The sequence below is a fragment of the Chlorocebus sabaeus genome, chromosome 21 (assembly GCF_047675955.1).
Source record: "Chlorocebus sabaeus isolate Y175 chromosome 21, mChlSab1.0.hap1, whole genome shotgun sequence".
NCBI lineage: Eukaryota > Metazoa > Chordata > Mammalia > Primates > Cercopithecidae > Chlorocebus > Chlorocebus sabaeus.
Genome location: NC_132924.1, coordinates 17047163 through 17071753, shown reverse-complemented (window position 1 = coordinate 17071753; position 24591 = coordinate 17047163). Strand labels below are relative to the sequence as shown.

General features: G+C 55.6%; 1 protein-coding gene and 1 long non-coding RNA gene across 7 annotated transcripts; one reads left to right on the top strand and one right to left on the bottom strand.

The window, feature by feature from the left end:
* The first annotated feature begins 1288 nt into the window (after nucleotides 1–1288).
* ZMIZ2 (zinc finger MIZ-type containing 2) lies at nucleotides 1289–21789 on the top strand. 6 transcript variants are annotated; one of them, XM_007981420.3, is made up of 19 exons: nucleotides 1289–1373; nucleotides 9355–9466; nucleotides 9557–9671; nucleotides 10075–10277; nucleotides 10515–10698; nucleotides 10984–11244; nucleotides 12123–12302; nucleotides 12983–13060; nucleotides 13257–13425; nucleotides 14296–14440; nucleotides 14542–14752; nucleotides 15682–15787; nucleotides 16063–16220; nucleotides 17577–17644; nucleotides 18099–18167; nucleotides 18495–18739; nucleotides 19326–19495; nucleotides 19583–19825; nucleotides 20637–21789. In XM_007981420.3, exons 2-19 carry the CDS (start codon nucleotides 9417–9419, stop codon nucleotides 20742–20744), a joined length of 2763 nt encoding a protein of 920 aa, XP_007979611.3. In that variant the 5' UTR covers nucleotides 1289–1373; nucleotides 9355–9416; the 3' UTR covers nucleotides 20745–21789. The 6 variants fall into 6 exon arrangements, 4 of the variants coding, with proteins under 4 accessions (XP_007979611.3, XP_007979612.3, XP_072864993.1 ...); XM_007981421.3 differs by lacking the exon at nucleotides 1289–1373 and adding an exon at nucleotides 1405–1733; XR_012090296.1 differs by lacking the exons at nucleotides 1289–1373; nucleotides 19583–19825; nucleotides 20637–21789 and adding exons at nucleotides 1626–1733; nucleotides 19129–19218 and having other exon boundaries at nucleotides 19326–19434.
* LOC140709635 (uncharacterized) lies at nucleotides 4624–6147 on the bottom strand. Its single transcript, XR_012090298.1, has 3 exons — nucleotides 5868–6147; nucleotides 5474–5632; nucleotides 4624–4693 (listed from the first exon to the last, which is right to left on the bottom strand). It is a non-coding gene; the product is annotated as an uncharacterized lncRNA (long non-coding RNA).
* Nucleotides 21790–24591: the final 2802 nt, after the last annotated feature.

Genomic DNA, 24591 nt, shown 5'->3' with positions numbered 1-24591 from the left:
GGATGAATGGATAACTTAAATGTGGAATATGCATACAATGGAATATTCTTCAGCCACAAGAAAGAAAGGGCTGGGCGCAGTGGCTCACGCCTGTAATCCCAGCACTTTGGGAGGCCCAGGCGGGCGGATCACAAGGTCAGGAGATCGATTCCATCCTGGCCAACATGATGAAACCCTGTCTGTACTAAAATACAAAAAAAAAAAAAAAAAATTAGCCGGGCGTGGTGATGCGCCCCTGTAGTCCCAGCTACTCAGGAGGCTGAGGCAGGGGAATCGCTTGAACCTGGGAGGTGGAGGTTGCAGTGAGCCAAGTTTGCACCACTACACTCCAGACTGGCAACAGAGCGAGACTCCGTCTCAAAAAAAAAAAAAAAAAAAGAAGAAAGAAGGAAATTCTGACACATGCCACAACATGGACAAAAGTGAGGACATTGTGCTAACTGAAGTAAGACAGTCACAAAAAGACATATAATATATGATTCCACTTATACGTGGTCCTTATAGTAGTCTAATTTAGAGACAAAGTAGAATAGTGAATGCCAAAGGCTGGGAGGAGGAAAGAATGGGGAGCTAGTGTTTACTGGGTATTGAGTTTCCATTTGAGAAGATGAAAAAGTCCTGGAGACGGATGGTGGTTGCACAAGAATGTGAACGTACTTGGTGCCACAGAACTACACTTGGAAACAGTTAAGATGGTAAGTTTTACGTTATATGTATTTTACCACAATTAAGAAAATTTAATTATGGGTAGTTGAGAGAATGTGGTCTTCCTCAACTTACGGTAGGAAAAGTCAAGAATAACTTAAAGGCTGATAATAGCATTTTAGAGGTCGAAACTGATCAGAGAGGCTATTCCATCAGGCTAGACTACCTCAATAGTGACTTTTTCCAGGAGTAGAACCGCTGGGAAGAGAGAACTGGGCAGTGAGGAAAGCGAACTTGTTCAGTTAAGTTTGATTTTCTGCTTTAACGAGGGGCTTCCTGAGTCCCTTAATAATATCCCCTCCCAAAAGAGGCACCCCGGGTCTCTCCGTCTCCCAGTCATGTCCCCGCCCCCCGGGCCAGAGCAAAGGACTCCCAGGAGGCAGGGAAGGCGCGGGCGAGGCGGGTGGGGGAAGGGCGAGGACTCACTCTTCCTTTCCTCCTCCGCCGGGGCCCGCCCCGAACCCTGGCCCCGCCCCGGCTCCCTGGCCCCGCCCCGGCTCCCTGGCTCCGCCTCCTCCTCTCGACCCCGCCCCGGCACCTTGGCCCCACCGCCCACTCGGCTCCGCCCCGGCGTCCTGGCCCCGCCTCCGCCGCCCGGCCCCGCCCCGCTCCTGGCGGACTGCGAGCAGGAAGCGCGCGGTGGCTCTGCCGACGCCGCGTTTGGAAAGGTGTGGAGGGGGCTGGGGGCGCAAGTCGCGATCAGGCTGCGTCTCCTGCCCGCCCAGCCACCTGCGGCCCTGGCCCCACCCCGCCGCTTTGGGCCGCTCAGGTTCGCGGCCGCCCCCGCCCCGAGCGCCGGCTCGGGGCTCTGCTGCTCTGGCCTGGGAGGCGGGGCCGGCTGCGCGGCGTCATGCATATGCATGAACGGCGCGGCGGCGGCTCCATTGTGCCCTCGGAGCGGGCGGCGGCGCGATGGCGCGGGTGGCGGCGGCCCCGGGGCGGCGGGCGGCGCGGAGGGCGGGCTGAGCGCATGGAGCGGCGCGGGCCGGGGGCCGCCACGGCGAGGGGCCGGGCCAGGCCGGGCGGAGGTGAGCGGGGCCCTGGGGGTGGCCCCTGGCAACGCCGCCCGCGGGCAGGTGCGGGCCGGCGGGGGCGGGCAGGTGCGGCAGGTGCGGGCCGGCAGGTGCGGGCGGGCAGGTGTAGCCAGTCGCCCGGGGCGCCCCAGTTCGGTTGCGGCGCCGCGGTGGGGTTCGCAGCCGGGCTGGGGCTCGCAGCCGGGCTGGGGCTGAAGGTTCTGCCGCCCACCTGCCGGCACCTGCCACGCGTGCGTCGTGGTCTTGGGCAGGCTCGGCCCCGTGGGCGTCAGGGTCGTCTAGCCCTCCCCTGAGTCTTTGTTGGAGGCTGGCCGAGGGGTGTAAGCGGCGCTCGGGGCTCTCCTGAGCGATGAAGGCTGGCCGGGCCTTCGCTCCAACCTGATCGTTCCTGGCTCTGGGGCCAGGCAGTCTCACCTACATGGTACGCCCCTCCGCTCCCACTTACGTGCCCACCAACAGGGCAGTGTGGGGGCCCGCTGAGGCCGTCACCTGCTCGCGGAGGAGCTGTTCCGCTCCTGGGCTGAACGACGCTGAGCTGCCAGCCCCCAGCTGGCAGTTTTGATGAGGACACCCCTTTGCAAACTGGACATACTGAAGCTCAGGCGTGAGGATGCCCTGCTCCCCTGAGGTGCCTTGTCTTCCCTAGTGCCAGGTGTCCTTCACCGCGGGACCCCCACCCGGTGCCTTGTTTACTCCTCCACCTACCCCGTCTCTCCTCCCATTCCCTGGACCCTCTGCCCTGCAGTGTTCTGCCTCTCCTTCTCCCTAGGGTACCCTCTTTCCAGTATTACAGAACATCCATGGTGGTGTCTTTAATTTGTGTCATCGCAGATTTCACAGGGACACACATAGAACATGTGACTTGGTCTGAGACCGTGGTGATTATGGATAGGATGGACACAGACTCACCACCAAGTTCTGGCAAGCTAGAACCAGAGGGCTTCCCTTGATGCTTAGTGAAACAGGAGAAGTGAAGGAATCTTAATTTTCAGGGGTACTGACCCTTGAATGGCCCTTGTCATGCCCAGGGGGTAGTTACAAGCTAGAAGTGTAAATGAGGAGAACAAGCAGATGACAGTTGCCGGTGTAGATTTCTGAAGGACAGGCCTAAGATGTTTGGGGAGCATCTTGATTATTGGGATTGAGCTCCCAAGGGCTGATAAGATGAAGGTGGTCATGTGTCCTCAGTCCTAGGATGCCACCAGATACCCATCTTAACACATTGTAAACTGATGCCAGGTTAAGGTTGTCCCTTCAGCTGTTCACCGAAACGTCTCATGCCTGGGCCATTGCTTATTCCTGGACTTTTTGATGAACCCCGCATCCTGCCTTAGCCCTACACTTAGGCAGTTTAGTACTGTGGCCTTACAGGTAGAGGGGGCAGGACTTTCAGCTACCTGTACATGTGAGCACCCCACTTTTTGCTACCAGGGACCCCGCTCCTGCCCCATTCCAGAGCCATCATTTCTTCAAGACCCTTTGACTCCATTGTCACCCAGGTTGGATCCTGACCCTGCAGTCTTGGAGACAGTGAGACCTGATTTGTGACCTATTGAGAAGGGTTGCCTGCCACAGGGCCCACTTGCTGGTCCTGCTCCTAACTGACTAGGCAGGCAGAGAGGTGGCATGGAACAAGGCTCAGGAGGCCAACCAGGAGACTTGGGGGTGCAGCTACTCTGGGACACTTGGGGAAGAGAGGTCTGGGTAGTGAGTTGTGTAGCTCTGTGTCTAGAGGAAGATGTGATCTGACCCCCAGAAAGCCTTGTGGCCCTCTAGACTGACCTTGTCCATCTTTCAAGGGGTCCTAGCTTCCAGCTGGAGTTAGTTTACAAGGAAAGTGCCAGGCACTAAGACTCTTGGTGGGCATGGGCCTTGCCTGATCTGGAATCCAGATTCCAGGCTCCAGGCTTGTTCCCAGCCCAGACTCAGAGCCAGGAGATGGGAGGAGGATCTGCACACACACAACGTAGAAACGCTTCCCTATGATCAGGGGCAGAGGGTCAAGGATACCAGACCTGGAGACTGGAAGTCTTTCTAAAGAGACTGTCCTCAGAGAGGAGACCAGAGGCATGAGTTCGGGTCGGCAGGAAATCCCCCTGTGCAGTGAAGAGTAAGCTCAGAGGGAACTGGAAATTGTGGTCTCTGTCCACAGCAGAGAAGCATCAGGGGTGGAATTCCCCAGGCCCACGTGACATAGGAGCCTGCTGTGGGCTCCTCCCCTCCCTGTACCTGCCCTGTGCCCCTTCTCCCCAGCTCACTCCATTTCCTAGATCTGAGGCTCTCAAACTATAGTTCCTGGACTAGCAGCAGCAGTAGCTGCAAACTTGTTAGAAATTACAAGCTTAGGCCCCAGCCCAGCCTACTGACTTCAGGTGGAGCTAGGCAGCCTGTCATCACCAGCTGCAAGCTAGTTTTGATGTGCTATAGTTGAGGAGCTGCTGCCCTAGGTGACCTAAAATGAGGCAGTTCTGCACGGAGTGCTGCCTGCACTTTGAGGCCTTTGACCAGGGGCTGGGGGAGGAGGCACCTCTGCTTGCCTGCCAGATTCCCTCCCTGTGCTTCTTGGGACAGCAAAGTGGCCAGGCCAACCCAACCAGCTTTCCAGTAGGGAAGGATTGTCACAGCAGTTCTGCGGGTACAGAAGGCTGGTGGTAGCAGTTGTATTGTAATTAAACTTTTTATTTTGAAATTATTGGCTGGACACGGTGGTGCACACCTCTCAATCCCAGTACTTTGGGAGGCAGAGGTGGGTGGATCACTTGAGGTCAAGAGTTCAAGACCAGCCTGGCCATCGTGGGGAACCTTCATCTCCACTAAAAATACAAAAATTAGCCAGGCATGGTGGTGCACACCTGTAGTCCAGTTACTTGGGAGGCTGAGGCAGGAGAATCACTTGAACCTGGGAGGCGGAGGTTGCAGTGAGCAGCCTGGGTGACGGAGCAAGATTCCATCTCCTAAAAAAGAAATGAAAGATTCATGTGCATTATAAGAAATGACACAGAGAGATTCATTCTATCCTTTACCCAGTTTCCCCCAATGGTAACATCTTGGAAAACTTTAGTGCAACATTGCACCAGGACACTACATTGATACAGTAAAGAGGTTACACCTGTTGCCTTTTTTTTTTTTTTTTTGAGACAGAGTTTCACCATTGTTGCCTAGGCAACAATGGACCTGGCTCCATTGCCAGTGAACGTGAACCCCATGAAACCTGCCCTGCCCCCTGCGCCACACGGGTGAGTGTGGGCTCCTCTGCCCACCCCTCAGGCCCTGGGGTTGGGGGTGTCATTTCTGGACCCAGGCCTCAGTGCAATCGGCTCACTGTGATCGGCTCACTGCAGCCTCCACCTCCCGGGTCCAAGTGATCCTCCTGCTTCAGCCTCCTGAGTAGCTGGGATTACAGGCACCTGCCACCACGCCCAGTTAGTTTTTGTATTTTTAGTAGAGACAGAGTTTCACCATGTTGGTCAGGCTGGTCTCAAACTCCTGACCTTAGGTGATCCACCCGCCTTGCCCTCCCAAAGTGCTGGAATTACAGGCGTAAGCTACCACACCCAGCCTTTTTTGTTTTGTTTTTTGAGCCAGAGTCTTGCTCTGTCGCCCAGACTGGAGTGCAATGGCATGATCTCAGCTCACTACAACCTCTGCCTCCTGGCTTCGAACGATTCTCCTGCCTCAACGTCCCAGGTTGCTGGGATTACAGGCACCTGCCACCACGCCCGGCTAATTCTTACATTTTTAGTAGAGATGGGGTTTCACCATGTTGGCCAGGCTGGTCTCGAACTCCTGACCTCAAATGATCCACCTGCCTCAGCCTCCCAAAGTGCTGGGATTACAGGTGTGAGCCACCACGCCCAGCCTGTTGCCTTCTTATATTCACGCCCACCTTCCTCCTGCCAAAATTATAGAAATGGAGAAGATATTAGTACCTTTAGTACCTTTCTCCTTTACCCCCACATTTAACCCCTGGCAATCACCAACCTGTTCTCCATTTCCCTAATTTTGGTGTGTCAAGAATGCTAAATAAAGGAGTCATACGCCATGTAGCCTCTTGGGATTGGCTTTTTCCACTCAGCATTAATTCTCTGGAGATTCATCCAGGTTGTTCCGTATATCAGTAGTTCATACCTTTATATTGCATCCCGGCTATGGATGTACCACCGTTGATTTAACTATTCATCCACTGAAGGACATCTGGGCTGTTTCCATTTTATGGCTATTACAAATAAAGCAGTTATAAACATTTGTGTACAGGTTTTTATGTGAACATAAGTTTTCATTTCTCTGAGATAAATGCGTACAAGTGCAGTTGCTGGGTCATAGTAGGGTAGCTGCTTGCTTAGTTCCATATGATACGGCCAGACTGTTTTCCAGAGTGGCTGTACATTTTACATTCCCACTAGTAATGTGTGAGAGATCCAGTTTCTCCTTGCCAGCATTTAGTGATGTCACTATTTTTTATTTTAGCCATTCTGATGGATGTATAGTGATATCTCACTGTGGTTTTAATTTGCATTTCCCCACTGACTGGTGATGCTGAGCATCTTTTCATATGCTTATTTGCCATCTGTATATTCTCTGGCAAAGTGTCTTTTTATGTTTTTTGCTTATTTTCTAATTGGAGTTTTTTATTTTAATTTTTTTTTTTTAGTTTTGAGAATTCTTTTTTTTTTTTTTTCCAGTCATGGTTCACTCTGTCTTCCAGGCTGGAGTACAGTGGCATGATCATGTCTCACTCCAGCCTGCACCTTCTGGGGTCAAGTGGTCCCCCACTGTAGCCTCCTGAGAAGCTGGCACTACAGGTGCATGCCACCACGCCCAGCTGATTTTTAAATTTCTTGAGGAGACAGGGGTCTCACTATGTTGCCCAGGCTGGTCTTGAACTCCTGGGCTCAAGCAGTCCTCCTGCCTCCGCCTCCCAAAGTGCTGGGATTATAAAGGGTGAGCCACTGTGCCTGGCCAAGAATTCTTTATATGTTCTAGATACTAGTCCTTTGTTGGCTATGCAGCTTGCAAATATTTATCCTGGCCTGTATCTTACCTTTTCAACCTCTTAGCAGGGCCTTTCACGAAGGAAAAATTTTAATTTTGATGAAGTCCAGTTTATCGGGTTTTTTCTTTTATGGATCATGCCTTTGGTATCAGGTCTAAGAACTCTTTGGCCTAGATCGCAAAGATTTTCTCCTATGTATTTTCCTGAATATTTTATAGTTTTATGTTTTACAGTTAAATCTAGAAACCATTTTGAGTTACTTTTTGTGTAAGGTGTGAAGTTGAGGTGTTTTGTTTGTTGTTTTGATGCCCGGTTGCTCCACTGTCTCAGCACCATTGGCTGGAAAGGCTGTCCTTCATCCTTTGAATTGCTCTTGAACCTTTGTCAGACATCGTTTGGGCCTATTTGTGCAGATCTGTTTCAGACTCTGATCTCACCTGTTAGCCCATGGTTCTGTTCCCCTGTTGGTACCACACAGTTTTGATTACCATATCTATCTTCTAAGTCCTAAAGTCTGTGTATGGCTGCTCAAGGCCCCACCCAGCAGCTCTGGGGAGGAGTTTCTGGCTATTGGCAGGTTCCTCTGTCCCCCAACATCAGTATTCGTGAGTCATGCTGTGGGACTGGGATTGCCACCCCTACCTTGCCTGGCTGGGCCATCTCAGCTTCCAGGCCTGTTCTTGCCCAGAGTCCAGGTGCCTAGAGCCTTCTGGAGCCATCAGCCCCTGGTTTTCCTCACCCCTGCTTCCTGGGCAGGACTTGGACTGGGGGAGCAAGGGGAGGAGCATATGGGCCAGGAATAAAGTCTTGCCTGTCCTGAGGATGTGAGGAATTCCAGACCACCGCCCTCTCCCTCTTCCCTAATTGCTACCCCCTAGTCCCAGTGCTCGGTGGTGGGAAGATCCAGTGAAAGGCCACATGCTTAGACTCCCCAGGCAGAGCTTAGCTCTACGTCTCACCTGCTCTGGGGCCCTGGGCACACAGCTCGCCCTCAGAATCTCCAGGTCTATATTTTGAGGGGTGAGGCTGTTCCTACCTCCATTGGTGAGGCCCTCGGTCAGCACAAGAAATGGCAGCCTAGATGAATGCGGGGCCACCCTCTCCTGGGGCATGGAGAGGTCATGTGAGTGCTGCGATGGCAGGATGGCACCAGTAGTCAGCACACCTCAGGTGGCATGTCTATGTGTGGCAACCTTGCAGGCCCTAAAAGGGAGTGATATCCAAGGTGAGCATGCCTGGGGACTCCTGAGAAACAGCTGAAACGGGTACTCACACACCCACTGCTTGGCCTGTGCTGCAGCCAGTGTTCCTCTGTGGATAGCCCAGGCAGGCAGAGGTGGATGTGGCAGGATGTCCTGGGAGTGTCAGGACCCAGGGTAGTGCCAGTGAGGGCCCTTCAGGGACAGTCCAGGGGCAGGGCCCCAGGGGATGTCTGGGCCTGCTTTGGTAAGGGGCTTGCTTGTGGCAGTGTTGGAAGGTGTGGCACTCGGAAGCAGCCTGAAGGTGTGGTCACTTCCGTGGCTTGTTTACTAAATGGGAGAGCAAACTTAGCATGGCACGTAGAAGTCCCATGGTGCCAGCACTGTGGTCCTGCAAGTGTCCTGCTGCATCTTCCCTGACACACCCCCTCTGCTGCCCTGTCCTGAGCACCAGGTCCCTGGTATCCACTCAGCCCCATCTTGCAGAGTCGCTTCAGTGTCCCCCAGCCCCTTGCTTAGAAACACTGGCCAAGTCGCAGTCCCTGCCAGGTCTGTGTGTACCCACCCTCCATCTATTGTGCTGTGTGTCCCTGCCCTCTCCTGGGGGTGTCATGGATGCGCCAGTGGGTCTGCGCGCCTGGCCCCTATGACCATATCAGCCTCAGGCAGCCCCCACTTGGTGGAATCTGGGTCAGTTCTGAGGTCCCCTGGCCTGGAGCCCTTCTGCTACCCTAAGGAGGGCCCTCTTGTTGGGAGGGGCTGCTAGCCAGGGCCCGGGTTACTGGTCCCATACCCCATTTCAGCAGGCATCCTGCATGTCCCTCCCCAAGGCCAGGATGGAGGGTTGTTGGTTGACCACTGCACTCCTGTGATCACCGCACCCCTGCACTCTCCTCCTTGGCTTTCTCAGCCCCTGGCCTCCAGAACATGCCCCTACCTGGGCTACTCAGGGTAGGCAAGACTTTGAGCAGGACCTCACCCTGACTGGCCCTCTGTCCTTCACCCCAGGGCCTTCTGAGGGTTCCTGGCTACCGGCTCCTCTCTAAACCCCAGTTTCTACGGGGTAGCTAGGATTGTCCCTGGCTTTATATGGATAGCCAGGCCTCGGTGTGGGCGGGAGAGTGGGGAAAGTATTTGGAATCAGGAAGTCCATCTCTAGGGTTGATCCAGGGACTCTGGGTGGCAGGGCCTGGGTCAGAAAGGGTTCATGCTGGCCTCCAGGCTGGGTTTGTGGGGGCAGAGCCTCACCAGAGTGGGTGGGGTGGGCCAGTATTAGACTCCTCCACTGCCTTGCCTGCCATCAGAGCCCAGGGGTCCCTTACTGAGAAAGAGGTAGGGCCTGCTGGCACCGGGGTCCCTCCACCCTGCCGAAAGGGTCTCCTGGCTGCATCTCAGCTAATATCCCTTCCTTCCTGTCGGGCAGCCAGAGCAACTGAGTTCCAGATAAACACTGTCAGACCCGGCCTATAGGCTGCTCCATTGCCAATGAACTCCATGAACCCCATGAAACCTGCCCTGCCCCCCGCGCCACACGGGTGAGTGTGGGCTCCTTTGCCCACCCCTCAGGCCCTGGGGTTGGGGGTGTCATTTCTGGACCCAGGCCTCAGCAGCCTCTCTCCCTGCAGTGATGGTTCATTCGCATATGAGTCTGTGCCTTGGCAACAAAGCGCCACTCAGCCGGCTGGATCGCTGTCCGTGGTCACTACTGTGTGGGGAGTTGGCAACGCGACACAGAGCCAGGTAAGCACCCACTGGGGCCCCATCCCCGAGCAGACAGAGCCTCCCAGTGCTTGGCAGTGCTTAGTGCCTCCTCAGAGCTCTGAGAGACAAAGAGGCTGAGAGGTGAGGACAGAGAGGCTGAGGCATGACATGAGAATGGGGCCTCCTGAGTCTCCTGTCTTTGGACACGGGTTCTCTTTCCACGCCTGGTGTGGGATTTTCTTCTCCTGTCTTCACCTAGCCTTCACAAAATGCCCCAACCTACCTGTGGACAGCTGCTTTCCCTGCTTCCCGTGCTATACCCCGTCCCCCCCACTGCTCCCCCAATCCACTTGCCAGGACTTTTGGTTTCTAGCACTTTGGAACTGCTGCATGAAGCACATTGTTTGGCTGGTTCCCTTTGGTGATTCCTGCTTCCTCATAGGTTTTGGGGAACCCTATGGGCCCTGCAGGGAGTCCCTCTGGCGGCTCCATGATGCCTGGTGTGGCAGGGGGCAGCTCCGCCTTGACCTCCCCACAGTGCCTGGGACAGCAGGCGTTTGCTGAAGGCGGCGCCAACAAGGGCTACGTGCAGCAAGGCGTGTACAGCCGCGGGGGCTACCCTGGGGCCCCCGGCTTCACCACTGGGTAAGCAGGTCCCCTCACCTGGCAGGTATGCTAGGAGCCATCAACCTGGCAGGCACCTCAGAACTGTGGCACTGATCAGCTGGACGTTCCCTCTCTGCTTCCTGCCAGCTCCGACAGCTGTAGTGGAGGGTCTAGAAAGAATGGGCTCCCCCTGAGTGCTGCATGCCTCTGGGCTAAGCACGGTCCTGGCCCTCATGAGCCCACACAGAGAGTGTGGCAATCCTGTGTCTCCTGCAGGTATGCAGGTGGCCCCGGGGGCCTGGGCCTCCCCTCACATGCTGCAAGACCCTCCACTGACTTCACACAAGCGGCAGCTGCTGCAGCTGTGGCTGCTGCGGCAGCCACTGCCACCGCCACAGCCACAGCCACCGTGGCTGCTCTCCAAGAGAAGCAGAGCCAGGAGCTGAGCCAGTATGGAGCGGTGAGCCCCCCTCAGCAGCTCCTCCCACGTGGCAGCCAGCCTGAGGGCCTGGGAGGAGGTACTCAGCCAGACAGTGGGCTCCAGGGACAAGCACGGAATATGCCAGGGCTCACGAGGCCCGTAAAAGAGAGATGTGAGGAAAGGAGTGAGGTTCTGAGGGGAGAGGTTTCTGGGGTGTCCTGTGAAAGGGTATGGTGCCCACATGGGTGAGTGGGTGGGTGGTATGCCTATCTTTTGGAGCCCTTTGTGTGTGGGACCTGGACCATTCTTTTTTTCTCTTCCTAGATGGGGGCCGGACAGTCTTTTAACAGCCAGTTTCTGCAGCATGGAGGTCCCCGGGGGCCTGGTGTCCCCACTGGCATGAACCCTGCTGGCATGGGAGGGGTGATGGGCCCCTCTGGCCTCTCCCCCATGGCTATGAACCCCACCCGGGCAGCAGGAATGACGCCCTTGTATGCAGGGCAGCGCCTGCCCCAACATGGGTATCCTGGGCCTCCCCAGGCCCAGCCACTGCCCCGACAGGGGGTCAAGAGAACCTACTCTGAGGTGAGTGTCCAGGTCACCTAGTTTGGGACCTTGGGTACCAACTCCCTCACCCAGGCACTCTTTAGAGCTGTGGTAAAGAGCAGGCTTCTGGCTGGGCGTGGTGGCTCATGCCTGTAGTCCTTGCACTGTGGGAGACCAAGGAGAGTGAATCCCTTGAGCTCAGGAGTTTGAGACCAGCCTGGGCAACATGGCGAAACCCTGCCTCTACAAAAATTAGCCTAGTGTGGTGGCATGTACCTGTAGTCACAGCTCCTTGGGAGGCAGAGGTGGGAGGATTGCCTGAACCCAGAAAGTTGAGGGTGCAGTGAGCTGTGATCGCTCCCCTGCACTTCAGGCTGGGCAACAGGAGTGAGACCTTGTTTAAAAAAAAAAAAAAAAAAAAAAAAAAAAGGAGCAAAAGCCAGGCCTTGTGGCTTACGCCTGTAATCCCAGCACTTTGGGAGGCTGAGACAAGTGAATCACTTGAGGTCAGGAGTTCGAGACCAGCCTGGCCAGTGTGGTAAAACCCCCATCTCTACTAATAATACAAAAAATTAGCTGGGCATGATGGCGTGCACCTGTAATCCCAGCTGCTTGGGAGGCTGAGGCAGGAGAATTGCTCAAACCCGGGAGGTGGAGGCTGCAGTGAGCCAAGATTGCACCACTGCACTTCAGCCTGGGCGACAGAGTGAGACTGTCTCAAATTAAAAAAAAACAAAACAAAACAGACTTCTGCATGTGAGAACTGCCTATGCCTGACAGTGTCACGGCAGGATCTTCAAGGGGACCAGGAAATCTCCATTCCCCCAACCCTGCCACACATGAGACTCTGCTTTCCTTCTGGAACCAGCTCCCCTGATGCCTCTTTTCTCCCCTCGGGCATTTTGCCTCTTGTTCAGGTGTATCCAGGGCAGCAGTATCTGCAAGGAGGCCAGTACGCACCCAGCACCGCCCAGTTTGCGCCCAGCCCTGGGCAGCCCCCTGCCCCCTCCCCTTCCTACCCTGGGCACAGGCTGCCCCTGCAGCAGGGCATGAGCCAGTCCCTGTCTGTGCCCGGCCCCACGGGACTGCACTACAAGGTAGGGCAGGCTCCTCTAGGCCCTGTGCCGGGCTCCATGCTGAGTGCTGTGGGACGGGACCTTGGGGCAGTCCTGTCCTCAAGAGCGACAGGGTGGCTAAAGGGGCCAGCAGGGTGTGTGGGTCCATGTGTGCTCATGGACCACAGCTCTACAGGAGATGGGAGATGGGGGTTGGGGGTTCCTGACCAGTGTAGGAGCAGCTCCCGGGATTTGGGATCCACTTCCGAAAGGACCCTTTACAAGCTTAATATATCTCAGGGGTATCCAGTGCAGGGAGCAGCAGGCAGGCACCCAAGACATTTGAATGTCCTTTATGGAAAAGTGTCCTCATTCCTTCTGCTTGCTGCAGAGAAATCCAGTGAGAGGATGGGCTCTCGCTGCTGGCCATGCACCCTTTCTGGGTGCATGGGCAGAGTGCACCTCCCTGGGAGCCTGGGTGTGCCGGGTGGTGCAGCTGGGGGGAGGAGAGGAGGAGGGCTTAGTGTGCCTTTATCTTTTCAGCTCCTCCGACCTTTTTGATCATTTTCCTCTGTGGCTATGATTGCTTTAAGTAGTGTTACTTGTAGATTATTTGGAAAAATACAAGAGAGTGTAAAGAAGACCATGTGTGGTGGGCTTCTAGGGTCAGGTCCAGGGGGCCCGGCTAGAGCCCCAGGTGCATGCAGTTTTCTCTCCTGCAGCCCACAGAGCAGTTCAACGGGCAGGGCGCCAGCTTCAACGGGGGCAGCGTCAGCTACAGCCAGCCTGGCCTGAGTGGGGTAGGGGGCCTGGCTGGGCGGATGGGCCGGGAGGCTCACAGGGTGGGCATATGGAGAGAGGGCGACCGGGCAGGCACCCCTGGGGCTGCCTCCTGTCCACCTCTGTTACCATGGTTTCCAGTGGGTGCTCCATGAACAGACTCCACTCCCATCCACCCTGGCATTCTGCCTTGACTGTTTGTGCTCAACCCTACAGCCTACCCGTTCCATCCCGGGCTATCCCAGTTCCCCACTGCCAGGGAACCCCACGCCACCCATGACCCCAAGCAGCAGCGTCCCTTACATGTCACCAAGCCAAGAGGTCAAGTCTCCCTTCCTGCCTGATCTCAAGCCCAACCTCAGTTCCTTGCACTCATCGCCCTCTGGTAAGTCTGTCCACTCTTGGGACAATGGGGTGACAAGGCCAGGGTGGGTATGGGGGAATCACAGGACTCCAGAGAGTCCTGTAGGATCTTGGGGGACAGGGGGTGGCTGCCATATCCCTAAGAAAAGGGCTGGGTGTGGTGGCTCACACTTGTAATCCCAGCACCTTGGGAGGCTGAGCACAAGAGTTCAGGGTTACAGTGAGTATGATCTTGCCACTGCACTTCAACCGGGGTGACAAAGTAAGACCCTGTCTTTAAAAAAAAAAAAAAAAAAAAGGCCAAGGATTCCATCTTCTTAAAGACAAGTCGCTTAGTGCCAAGCCTTCACCTTTTTGTTCTGTTTGTGGGTTTCTTTGCAAAGGAGGCTGTGGCTCTTCTCTCTAGAAAAATAACCCCGTGCACAAAATGTTGTGTATAATTTCAGGGGATTTATGAACCCCCCGAAGCCCATTCCAGGGAGACCACAGCAGCAGAAGTTGGGGTCGTAGAACTCTAAACGGAGCTGTAGGGCAATTGCAGGTGGCCCTCACACACCTTGGCCTCCTAGTCTCTCTGAAAGCACTGGAAACAGCTTCTGTCTGGATTGGGGACATGTTCCCCTATTATGGTTTAGGGGACTTTGGGCTGGGCTGCCGAGGCAGGAGACAAAAGAGAACATCACGACCAAATGCCCAGGCCTCAGGAGAGATGCTGCCCATGGCCCCAGCCCCAGGGCACCACTCAGGCCTGCCAAGCAGTGCCTGACAGGAGGGGCTCCCTTCGCCAAGGTCCCCGTGGGGAAGGTGACTGGGAAGCCGCTGCCCTCCTTGAGTGGCACAAGATGCTGGGGCTGGGGCAGCCCAGCTCACAGCCAGTGGCCTCTGCTTCCAGGAAGTGGGCCTTGTGACGAGTTGCGGCTGACCTTCCCTGTGCGCGATGGGGTGGTCCTGGAGCCCTTCCGCCTGCAGCACAACTTGGCTGTGAGCAACCACGTCTTCCAGCTGCGAGACTCAGTCTACAAGACCCTGATGCTGAGGTGAGCTCCGCCTGGCCCCCACCTGACCCCCACGTGGCTCTGTTCCTCCTCCCACACTCTCAGGGCCCCTTTTCTGGGTGTCCACCCATCTTCCTAAGCAGGCCTGACCTGGAGTTGCAGTTCAAGTGCTACCACCACGAGGACCGGCAGATGAACACCAACTGGCCAGCCTCGGTGCAGGTCAGCGTCAATGCCACGCCGCTCACCATCGAGCGCGGCGACAACAAGACCTCACACAAGCCACTCTACCTGAAGCACGTGTGTCAGCCAGGCCGCAACACCATCCAGATCACCGTCACCGCCTGCTGCTGCGTGCGTGTCCTGCGGTGCCGTGGGGGCGGTGCCATGGGGTGGGGCGGGGTGTGGGCGGGGCCTGGCCCAGCGGCGCAGTGGGAGCAGAGCCAGGACCTGGGCGGGCCGCCGCCTCCTGCTGTTTTGCTGCCTGCTGCTTGCTGCCTGCTGTAGCGTGTGTGCCCCCTTGGGGGATGGAGAGCAGGCCATGGGGGCTTTATTATTTCAGAAAAACGCGTTGCTTCTCCTTGTTACTGCCTTGTATTTCCATTTTAATCTGTCATCCTTGCCCTTTAGGAAAGCGATTCAGTAACACACCCTAGCTGTTTTCCAGTTAGAATAAATTGACTAGATTTGATGGTCACATTAATTATGTAAGAGAAACCAGGCTGTGCAGAAAGCTCATGGAGCTCGGAGTCCCCAGCTGATCAAGCATTACCGGTTCTAGGAAGCATCAGGGTCACCCTTGGGCTAGAGGAGAAAGGCACGGCTTATAAGTGCGCTAGTCAGCCTGGGCGTGAGGGCCTTGGGGACGGGGTGGCCACACACCACAAATTTATGGGATGTGGCAGATGTCAACACAGACCCAGCATCTGTGACTGTGGATGTGCGAGCAGGGGGGACGTTCAAGGGGACTTGAGTTGATTCTCTTGATGGAGAGGTGGTGACTGGGTGATGATTAGACAGGCAGGATGCCCAGCACAGCTGCAGAGATGGGTACAAGTGTGGGCAGGGTGCTGAGGCCAGGAAAGGCAGCTGGATGGGGCCAAGCCACTGAAGAATGTTGCTGGCTGACCCTCCACCCCCAGCCCACCCTGCCCTCAGCCTTGTCCCTCCCCCACCTGGCAGCCCCTGACACACACTCCCCAGCACACCCTTTACCTGGCCAGGGTGGCCCCTGGTCCAATTCTCCCCAACGACACCAACAACATCCTCCCGTTGTTTTGCAGTCCCACCTCTTCGTGCTGCAGCTAGTGCACCGCCCGTCCGTCCGCTCAGTGCTGCAGGGCCTCCTCAAAAAGCGCCTCCTGCCTGCCGAGCACTGCATCACCAAGAGTGAGTGGCCCCTGCCCCTCAGCTGCCAGGCAGCCATCCACACTCTATGTGGCCCATGCCCAAGCCAAACAATCCTCCTTGCGGGCACCTCCTCATGCCACACCAGGTCATCTCCTTGGACAGGTGGCTCTGCAGTAGGGGCAGTGGTCAGCTCCAGGTGGCCCCTCAGAGTTGTCAGTGGGTCAGTGAGTGGGTCCCTGCCTAGTTGGTATCCCCATTCACACCTCCCCATCTTGAGGACCCTTTACTCAAGTCCATTACCTTGTTGATGTCAGTAAAGCGGAACTTCAGCAGTGGCACCATCCCTGGCACCCCTGGGCCCAACGGAGAGGACGGGGTGGAGCAGACAGCTATCAAGGTGTCCCTGAAGTGCCCCATCACCTTCCGCAGGATCCAGCTCCCCGCCCGAGGTCATGACTGTCGCCACATACAGGTAGGTGGTTACTGCAGAACCTTGGTGGAATTTGCTGCTGCTAAAATATCTTGAGTCAATACATCAGTGTCATTCTCTGGACAGACATGAACTCCTAGTGCCTTGGCTGTCAGGTTGACAGGACAGGCCTCCCCCGTCAAGGAGGCAGGTGGGCCTGGCTCCCCCAAGACTAGGCTATTTTTTCTTCCAAATATAATTATCATTTTACTAACTTTTTTACTGCCTGCTTCATTATGGATTCAAGTTTATTTATTTATTTATTTATTTATATTTTTTTTTTTTTTTTTTTGAGATGTACTCCCACTCTGTCGCCCAGGCTGGAGTGCGGTGGCGCGATCCCGGCTCACTGCAAGCTCCGCCTCCCAGGTCCACACCATTCTCCTGCCTCAGCCTCCCCAGTAGCTGGGACTACAGGCCCCTGCCACCACGCCTGGTTAATTTTTCGTATTTTTTTTTAGTAGAGACGGGGTTTCACCGTCTTAGCCAGGATGGTCTTGATCTCCTGACCTCATGATCCGCCTGCCTCAGCCTCCCAAAGTGCTGGGATTACAGGCGGGAGCCACTGCATCCGGCCAAGAGTTCACGTTTTGAAAGGCATAAGGTTGCAGGGTCCAGTCTTCCTGCCCTACCCACAAGAGTGACTATCGTTAGCGTGTCTGTCTTTGCAGAAATACTGTGGGTATGGACAAATAGACGCACATCGCACTGTCTCTGTAGTTACGTAGTGGTCCCTATTGCACAAACTGCTCTGTGCTGTCATTTTTCTTCTTGTAACACCATGTTCTGAGGCCGGGTGCGGTGACTCACGCCTGTAATCCCAGCACTTGGGAGGCCAGGGTGGGTGGATCACGAGGTAAGGAGTTCGAGACCAGCCTGGCCAGCATGGTGAAACCCTGTCTCTACTAAAAATGTAAAAATTAGCTGGGGCATGGTGGTGTGTGCCTGTAATCCCAGCTACTCAGGAGGCTGAGGTAGGAGAATCGCTTGAACCCGGGAGGCAGAGGTTGCAGTGAGCTGAGATCGAGTCACTGCACTCCAGCCTGGGCGACAGAGCAAGACTCTGTTTCAAAACAAAACAAAACAAACAAAAACACCATGTTCTGGAAGTGGGTCCTAGTCAGCACAGCTGCCCGATTCTTGCTTTGGCCACATGGCATTCCAGTCCCAGTGAGAGCTGTTTGGGCTGTTCCCAACCTTGATCCATTAGAATGATGGTGCAGGGAAAACCTGGTAAATGAAGTATCTCAGATATGCATGTAAATAAGTCACACATTCCTGAAAATGGATTGCAGAGTGACCAGGTCTTCCCTGTCCTGCCCACAATGAGAAACTGATTTTCTCCCCATCTCTCTGTAGTGCTTTGACCTGGAGTCGTACCTGCAGCTCAACTGTGAGCGGGGGACTTGGAGGTGTCCTGTGTGCAAGTGAGTCTCAGATGCAATGTGTGATGGGGGAGGGGCTGGTGCTTTTAGAGGCTTTCATGGGTGAAACCTCCAGTGGCATCATCAAAGACCCAAGCCTGGTGGGAGAAGTCGCCGCATGGACTGGGATTGTGCAGCTCAGTGCAGAGAGCTCATATAGGGTGGCCTTACGCAGGGTCATCTCATGCAGTCATCTTGTGCAGAGTCACTTCATACAGGGTCACTACATGCACAGGATCACCTCTTATTATCACCTCACACGAGGGTCAGTCATACAGGGTCACGTTGTACTGTCACCTCACACAGGGTCAGCTCACACAGAGTTACCTTGTTCAGTTGCCTCACACAGGATTGCCTCATCCTGGGTCACAGCTGACAGGGCTGAGAAATGACAGGGCCTGTGCCCAGGACAAGGTTGTATAAGGTCTCTGAGCTGTGTCCCTTTTTTTCCCCACAGCAAGACAGCTTTGCTGGAGGGCCTGGAGGTGGACCAGTACATGCTGGGCATCCTGATTTACATTCAGAAGTAAGCATCCTTTTCCTGTGATCTCTGCATCTGTGGCCACTGGAGGGCAGCCCCAGGACGTGTAGGGGGATGTCCCTTGCCAAGTGCAGCCTTCCAGCCTCTTTCCAGCATGGAGCAGGCTGCATTCCAGGCCAGAGACAGCGTGTGTGTCCTACCTGAGTATTGGTGCTGGGCCCAGCGTCCTGCTGGGCGTGGAAGGTGCTGGGTGGCAGCAAGCATTTGAGCGGGGGAAACTGCCTGAAAACTTAGCCCAGGGCTGGGAGGGGCAGTGGGTGCCGGGTCAGCAGCAGGCCAGGAGGTAACCATTCCCCACATGTCCCTGCCCAGCTCTGACTATGAGGAGATCACCATTGACCCCACATGCAGCTGGAAGCCAGTGCCCGTGAAGCCTGACATGCACATCAAGGAGGAGCCGGACGGGCCGGCACTGAAGCGCTGCCGCACCGTGAGCCCCGCCCACGTGCTCATGCCCAGCGTGATGGAGATGATCGCCGCCCTGGGCCCCGGCGCTGCCCCCTTTGCCCCCCTGCAGCCCCCCTCAGTCCCTGCCCCCAGCGACTACCCTGGCCAGGGTAAGTACAGCAGGCTAGCCTTGAACCTCAGATGACCCTGGGCATATGGCCCCTCTCCCCAGATCTGTCTCCTCACCTGCAAGAATGTGGCTATGCAGGCTGCACGCCTAGGTTATCAGTGTTTCCACACAAAACATGCCATGGGGTACCTCCCGCCCTTCCCATCTCAGGGATGTGGCGGTGAAGGCATAGTCTCGGCTATGGTCCTAGGAAACAGACAGTGGGGCTTCCACCCTTCCTTCCCCCTGTTTGGAGTAAGGGGCTCTTGGCTGGAACACCTCCACAGACTGGCCCCATCTGGGGCCCCCCTCTGGGACCCACCTCACACGCGTGGTGCGTGCGTTTGTGGCTGCTCCCATTCCTATAACTTCCGAGACCTTCACTCCTAGGAATGTCCCAAGGCCAATTCCCTTGGCAGCAATGAGAAGAAATGCCCTTTTCCAAATAGCGACTTCTGCAAAACCCGCTGTTGTTTGTGGGTGAGCACTGCAAGTCCCACCCATGCCACAGCAAGCCTCCCTCCTGGCCCCTCTGCCAGCGGTAGCCTTCCCCAGCCCTCACCCAGGCCCCAACTCTCCTCTTGCAGGTTCCAGCTTCCTGGGGCCTGGAACTTTCCCTGAGTCCTTCCCGCCCACCACACCCAGCACCCCAACCCTTGCTGAGTTCACCCCGGGGCCACCCCCCATCTCCTACCAGTCTGACATTCCCAGCAGCCTCCTGACTCCAGAGAAGTCTACCGCCTGCCTACCAGGCCAGGTCAGTGCCATGCCAAGAGGCCAAGGGGGCCTGTCTCCCCAGGGAAGCCCCTGAGCTGTTTTGACAAGTTCTTCTCTGTGTCTTCAGATGGCACCAGCAGGTCACCTGGACCCCACTCACAATCCTGGGACACCAGGACTACACACCTCCAACCTTGGGGCCCCTCCAGGTCCCCAGCTGCACCATTCAAACCCTCCCTCAGCGTCCCGGCAGTCCTTGGGCCAAGCGAGCTTAGGGCCCACGGGTGAACTGGCCTTCAGTCCTGCCACAGGCGTGATGGGGCCCCCCAGCATGTCTGGAGCTGGGGAGGCCCCAGAACCGGCTCTGGACGTAAGTACCAGGCCCCATGCCACGGAGTGTGTGGGAGCCAGGGCTAGAGGTGGTGTGTCTGTTGTCCCTGGGTTCCGAGTGTGTTGTGGAAGGGAAGACAGTGACCCCTCAGAGAGCCGGTCAGATGCAGCTTTTGTTCACGAGTCAGATACCTGGAGTAGCTGTGGGTGGGATGCAGTGTACCACATTTGTGTTCATGAGGGGCCTGGATGCCATACGGGCAATGCAGAGTCCTCAGAGGAGACTGTGCTGGAAGCTGACAGCACGGTCCTTTGAGTCAGATTTCATCTGTCCATTTGCTCAGTAGCCCTGGGCCTTGACTCACAGGTAGAATGGGAGTGCACACTCAGTACACGGAAGACAGGACTGACTGTCCCTGGACCATAATAGAAACTCATTGAAGTTCAACATGAAAAAAGTTAGGAAGAACAGCTCCAAGCAGAAAATCCTAGGGGCGTGGAATTCCACCACCAGCATTCACCTTGGGGAATCATGGTGGGGATCCCCACGCAGGCCGGTGCACAGAGAATGTGTGCAGTGGCTGTGCTCCCTCACATCCCGTTTCCTGGTGGTATTGGACAGCATGTTGCGAGCTGTTCTGGCCTCAGCAGCCTTGCAGGGAGGTCCCAGGGGTGGCGTGTGCCTCCTTGAGCACATGCAGGCCTATAGTGGGGCCCCGCACCCAGCCTGTGTGTGGGGAGGAGCTGCTCAGCATTCCCACTGCACCTGGATGGGATGTGGTGACAGGATGGTCACTCAGGTGTGGCCAGTCAGTGACCAAAGCTGCTAACATAGTTCACTTTGTCCTCAGCTGCTCCCAGAACTGACCAACCCTGATGAGCTACTGTCCTACTTGGGACCGCCCGACCTCCCCACAAACAACAATGACGACCTGCTCTCTCTGTTTGAGAACAACTGATCCTGTGTTTACCCCAGGCCCGGCGGGGACACGCTCACAGATGTCACCACAGCCCTGCCCTTCATGCCCAGCCCCCTGAGACACCCGGTGGTCTCTCCCAAACCTCCCCCAAAACACACCTGGAGCCAGAGCCTTCTGCCGCCAGCCCTGTGCTCGATTGGAGGGGCTCCCAGCCCGGCAGCCCTCGCCACCTCCCTCTGCCAAGCCTGCTGCTGCAGAACAGTTTTTGCTGAGGTGCCCCTGCCCAGCCCTCTCCAGCCTTGTCCACGCACACCTCACACCCCTGGTCTCACAGCCTCACACCTTGTCCTTCCACCCCTGCCTGCCCCCGCCCAGCCTGCTTCTTGTCCATCGTTGATCCTTCTGTTTCAACAACTCCTCCACTGGGCAGAGCTGGGCATCTGGCGGGGCTGGCTCTGTCCCCTGCGCCTTTGGCTCCAGTGGTCCCTGTGCCTGGCAGTCCAGCTCTTGGAACCTCGCTGAATGGCAGCCTCTTGGGGGCCTGGAGCTCTGGCAGCCCAGCCGTGTGTCGTGTCGGGTTCCTCTCCCCACCCCAGCTTCAGGCAGAATCCTCGGGGTGGGGGAGCTACAAAGCACAACAATGTACATAGTGTAGAAACACTAACAGCTGGGAAAGGGGAGCCAGCTGTCCAGCCAGCATGTTCCTGTTGTACAGCCCGGTCTCCCTGTGCACTCTGCTCCTTCCCATGTGCAGGCAGATCAGGGAGGAACCTCCAGTGGGTGGGGGACAATGAGCTTCAGCCCGGCCGAGGGGGGTGGGTGGGCTCTCAGATTCAGCTCTGTGTAAAGATTCTCTAGCGGGCTGCGCTCCCAAGTTCCCCGTCTCTGTGAAAGTGAAGAATTAGTACAGCTGTGTTTTTTAAAGCCACCTCTCCGTCTCCACCCCATGGTTCCACACCCAGGTGGGGAGGAGGAAGCCACTGCATCTGTTGGCTCAGGGCCCCAGCCTGTGCGAGCAGGGCGCCCGGGCTGTTGTGTCTCCTGTCTGTGCCGATCTCTATTAAAGGACTCCCTCTTGGTGGGCCTGGCTGAGTCCCTCCTTCATGCTCCCAGGGACTATTTTCTCCCCTGTAAGCCAGCGACCTGCCTAAAGCTTGGGCCTCTGTGCCTGCAAAGCCTGTGCAGGCTCTGGGGGATGGGTCGACCTTCTGGTGGCTTTTGGGACCCCAGGTTGAGCTCTGGATGTTCCAAGCTAAGGCTCAGCTATTCCCGCCCCATAGTAAATTTCCTTTTCCCTGGAATTTTCCAAGTTGGCTTCAGCTGAAGAGCTATTTTGTGAAGCATTCCAGGCTTGCCCAGGAGAGACATTTGCCACTATGTCACCTTATCTGGGCTTGCCCTGGGGCACTGAGCCAGCTGTTTGGCAGTCCCAGCCCAGCCAGGGGCTCCTTCTCAGCTCTTGTCCCTGCGAGGCCTCTGCTTGTCACTTACCAGAGATTGCAGAGGTGTGTCCTGCCTACCATCTGCCTGTCCAGCTTGGTGGGGGTCTGGGTCACCCTTTCCTCCTGTCCTGGGCCCCATCCTTGAGGGCCTTCCCAGCCAGCCAGCAGGAGAGGCAAGAACTGGGGGAACATGGGAACCTAGGGGAGGAGGGGAGCTCTGGGCATCCTCAGGCTGGCAGCCAAGGCCTGCCCCTTGAGGCACTGGAGGAGGGCATCTGTCTGTGGGAGCCCAGAAGCTGCAGGGAGGAGGAGGAGGGAGGTGTCTGGTGTGAGCATTGTTCCTGCAACATTTGGGACCACACAGGTGGGCTTCCTTGTTTCCTGACAAAGTCTCTGTTTCCAGCTCTTCTGCCCTCTGGACGAGGGAACAGAAGTGGAGGAAACAAAAGAAGCAGCAGTGCACACACTCCTGGTGCTGGGTGTGGAGACAGCCCAGTGCTGTCCCACTCAGCCATGGCCTGATCCAGGCCCCGGGCCCTGCTTTCTTGGGTGTCAAACAACTGTGTCCTGAACATCTGATGCACCACCTGCCCTGCCTGTTGCAAACGTGATGCTCCTGGATGGAGTGGAGAAACCGGAAGACTGGGACAAGCAAAAGGCTGCAAACAACCCAGAAGCCCATCCTCAGAAGGCTGGAGAAATGATAGAGGAATGCGTGGGCACCGTGGCCCTGTGCTCCGTCACGAACACATCTCAGAAACAACGTGGGGTGAAAAAGCAAGACAGTTCATACAGTATGATGCCATTTTTATAAATCTCAAAACCAAATACGTATGGGATTCATACCCAGGTGCTAAAGTCACCAAGGAGGGCAGGGAGTCAGCACGACACAGTGCTCACCCATGGGTAGGGGACGGGGCCCCGCTGAGGGAAGAGCAGAGATGCTGGAGGTTCTGAACCTCAGGGTCAGTGGTGGCTTCGTGGGTTTCACTTTATTGTACTTTCTGTGTCACATATTTTCTTGTGTATGTGCCAAGTATTGCATAAAAACCAAAAGGCTGACCAGACCTAACAACGCTCCACCCAACAGCAGCAGAACACACGTTCCTAAGTGCACAGTGAATATCCTCCAGGACAGACCACATGTTAGTGTACAAAGCAAGTCCCAGTAAATTAGAAAGTGGAATCCTGCAAACTGCCTTCTCCAATCACGATGGAATAAAACTGGAAATCTATACCAGAAGGAAAATGAAAATTCACACATACATAGAAATTGAACACACTTTAACAACCAAAGAGTCAAAGGAGAAATCACTAGGAAAATTAGAAAATAGAGATGGATAAAAATACAACGTACCAGAACTTAAGGAATGAGGCAAAAACTGCTCTGAGGGAAGTTTATAGCTGCAAATGCCAACATTTAAAAAGAAGCGACATCTTGGCTGGGTGCGGTGGCTCACACCTGTAATCCCAGCACTTTGGCAGACTGTCAGGCAGATTACCTGAGGTCAGGAGTTTGAGACCAACCTGGCCAACATGGTGAAACCCTGTCTCTACTAAAATACAAAAATTAGCCAGGCGTGGTGGCTCACACCTATAATCACAGCTACTCATGAGGCTGAGGCAGGAAAATAACTTGAACCCAGGAGGCAGAAGTTGCAGTGAGCTGAGATCACGCCATTGCACTCCAGCCTGGGCAACAGAGTAAGACTCTGTCTCAAAAAAAATATTCCTAGAAAGATACAAATGACCAAAACTGTCCCAGGAAAAACAGAAAATCTGAACAGGGCCAGGCGCAGTGGCTCACACCTGTGATCCCAGCACTTGGGGAGAACTAATGAGGTAGGAGGATGGCCTGAAGCCAGGAGTTCGAGACCAGCCTAGGCAACAGAGACCCTGCCTCTACAAAAACTTTAAAAATAAATTGGGTGTGATGGCATGTGCCTGAAGCCCCAGCTACTTGGGAGGCTGAAGCAGGAGGATAGCTAGAGCCCAGGAGTTCAAAGCTGCAATGACCTATGACGACATCACTGCACTCCAGCCAGGATTGAGGCAGAGACAGAGACCTTACCTCAAAAAAAGAAGAAAAATGAAAATATCTGAACCAACCTAAAACACATAGGTAGAACCGGTCATCAAAAGCTTACCAACAAAGAAAAGCCCAGGACCAGATGGTGAATTCTACCAAACACTAAAGAATGGACATAAATCCCCCAATTCTCCCAAACATTGCAGAGGAAAAAACACTTCCTAACTCTCCCAACTCATGTGAGGGGTCAGCTTCGCTCCCTTCAGTCCCTCCCACTCTGCCCCAGCTCCCTCCAGTGGTCCTCCCCAGCAGGCAGTGGCCCCCACCTCTGCCCTATGTAACTCTACCCACTGTGGGTCTCCTCCTTGCCACCCTTCCAGCCTTCCAGGCTTTGGTAGCCATTGAGACAGCCCAT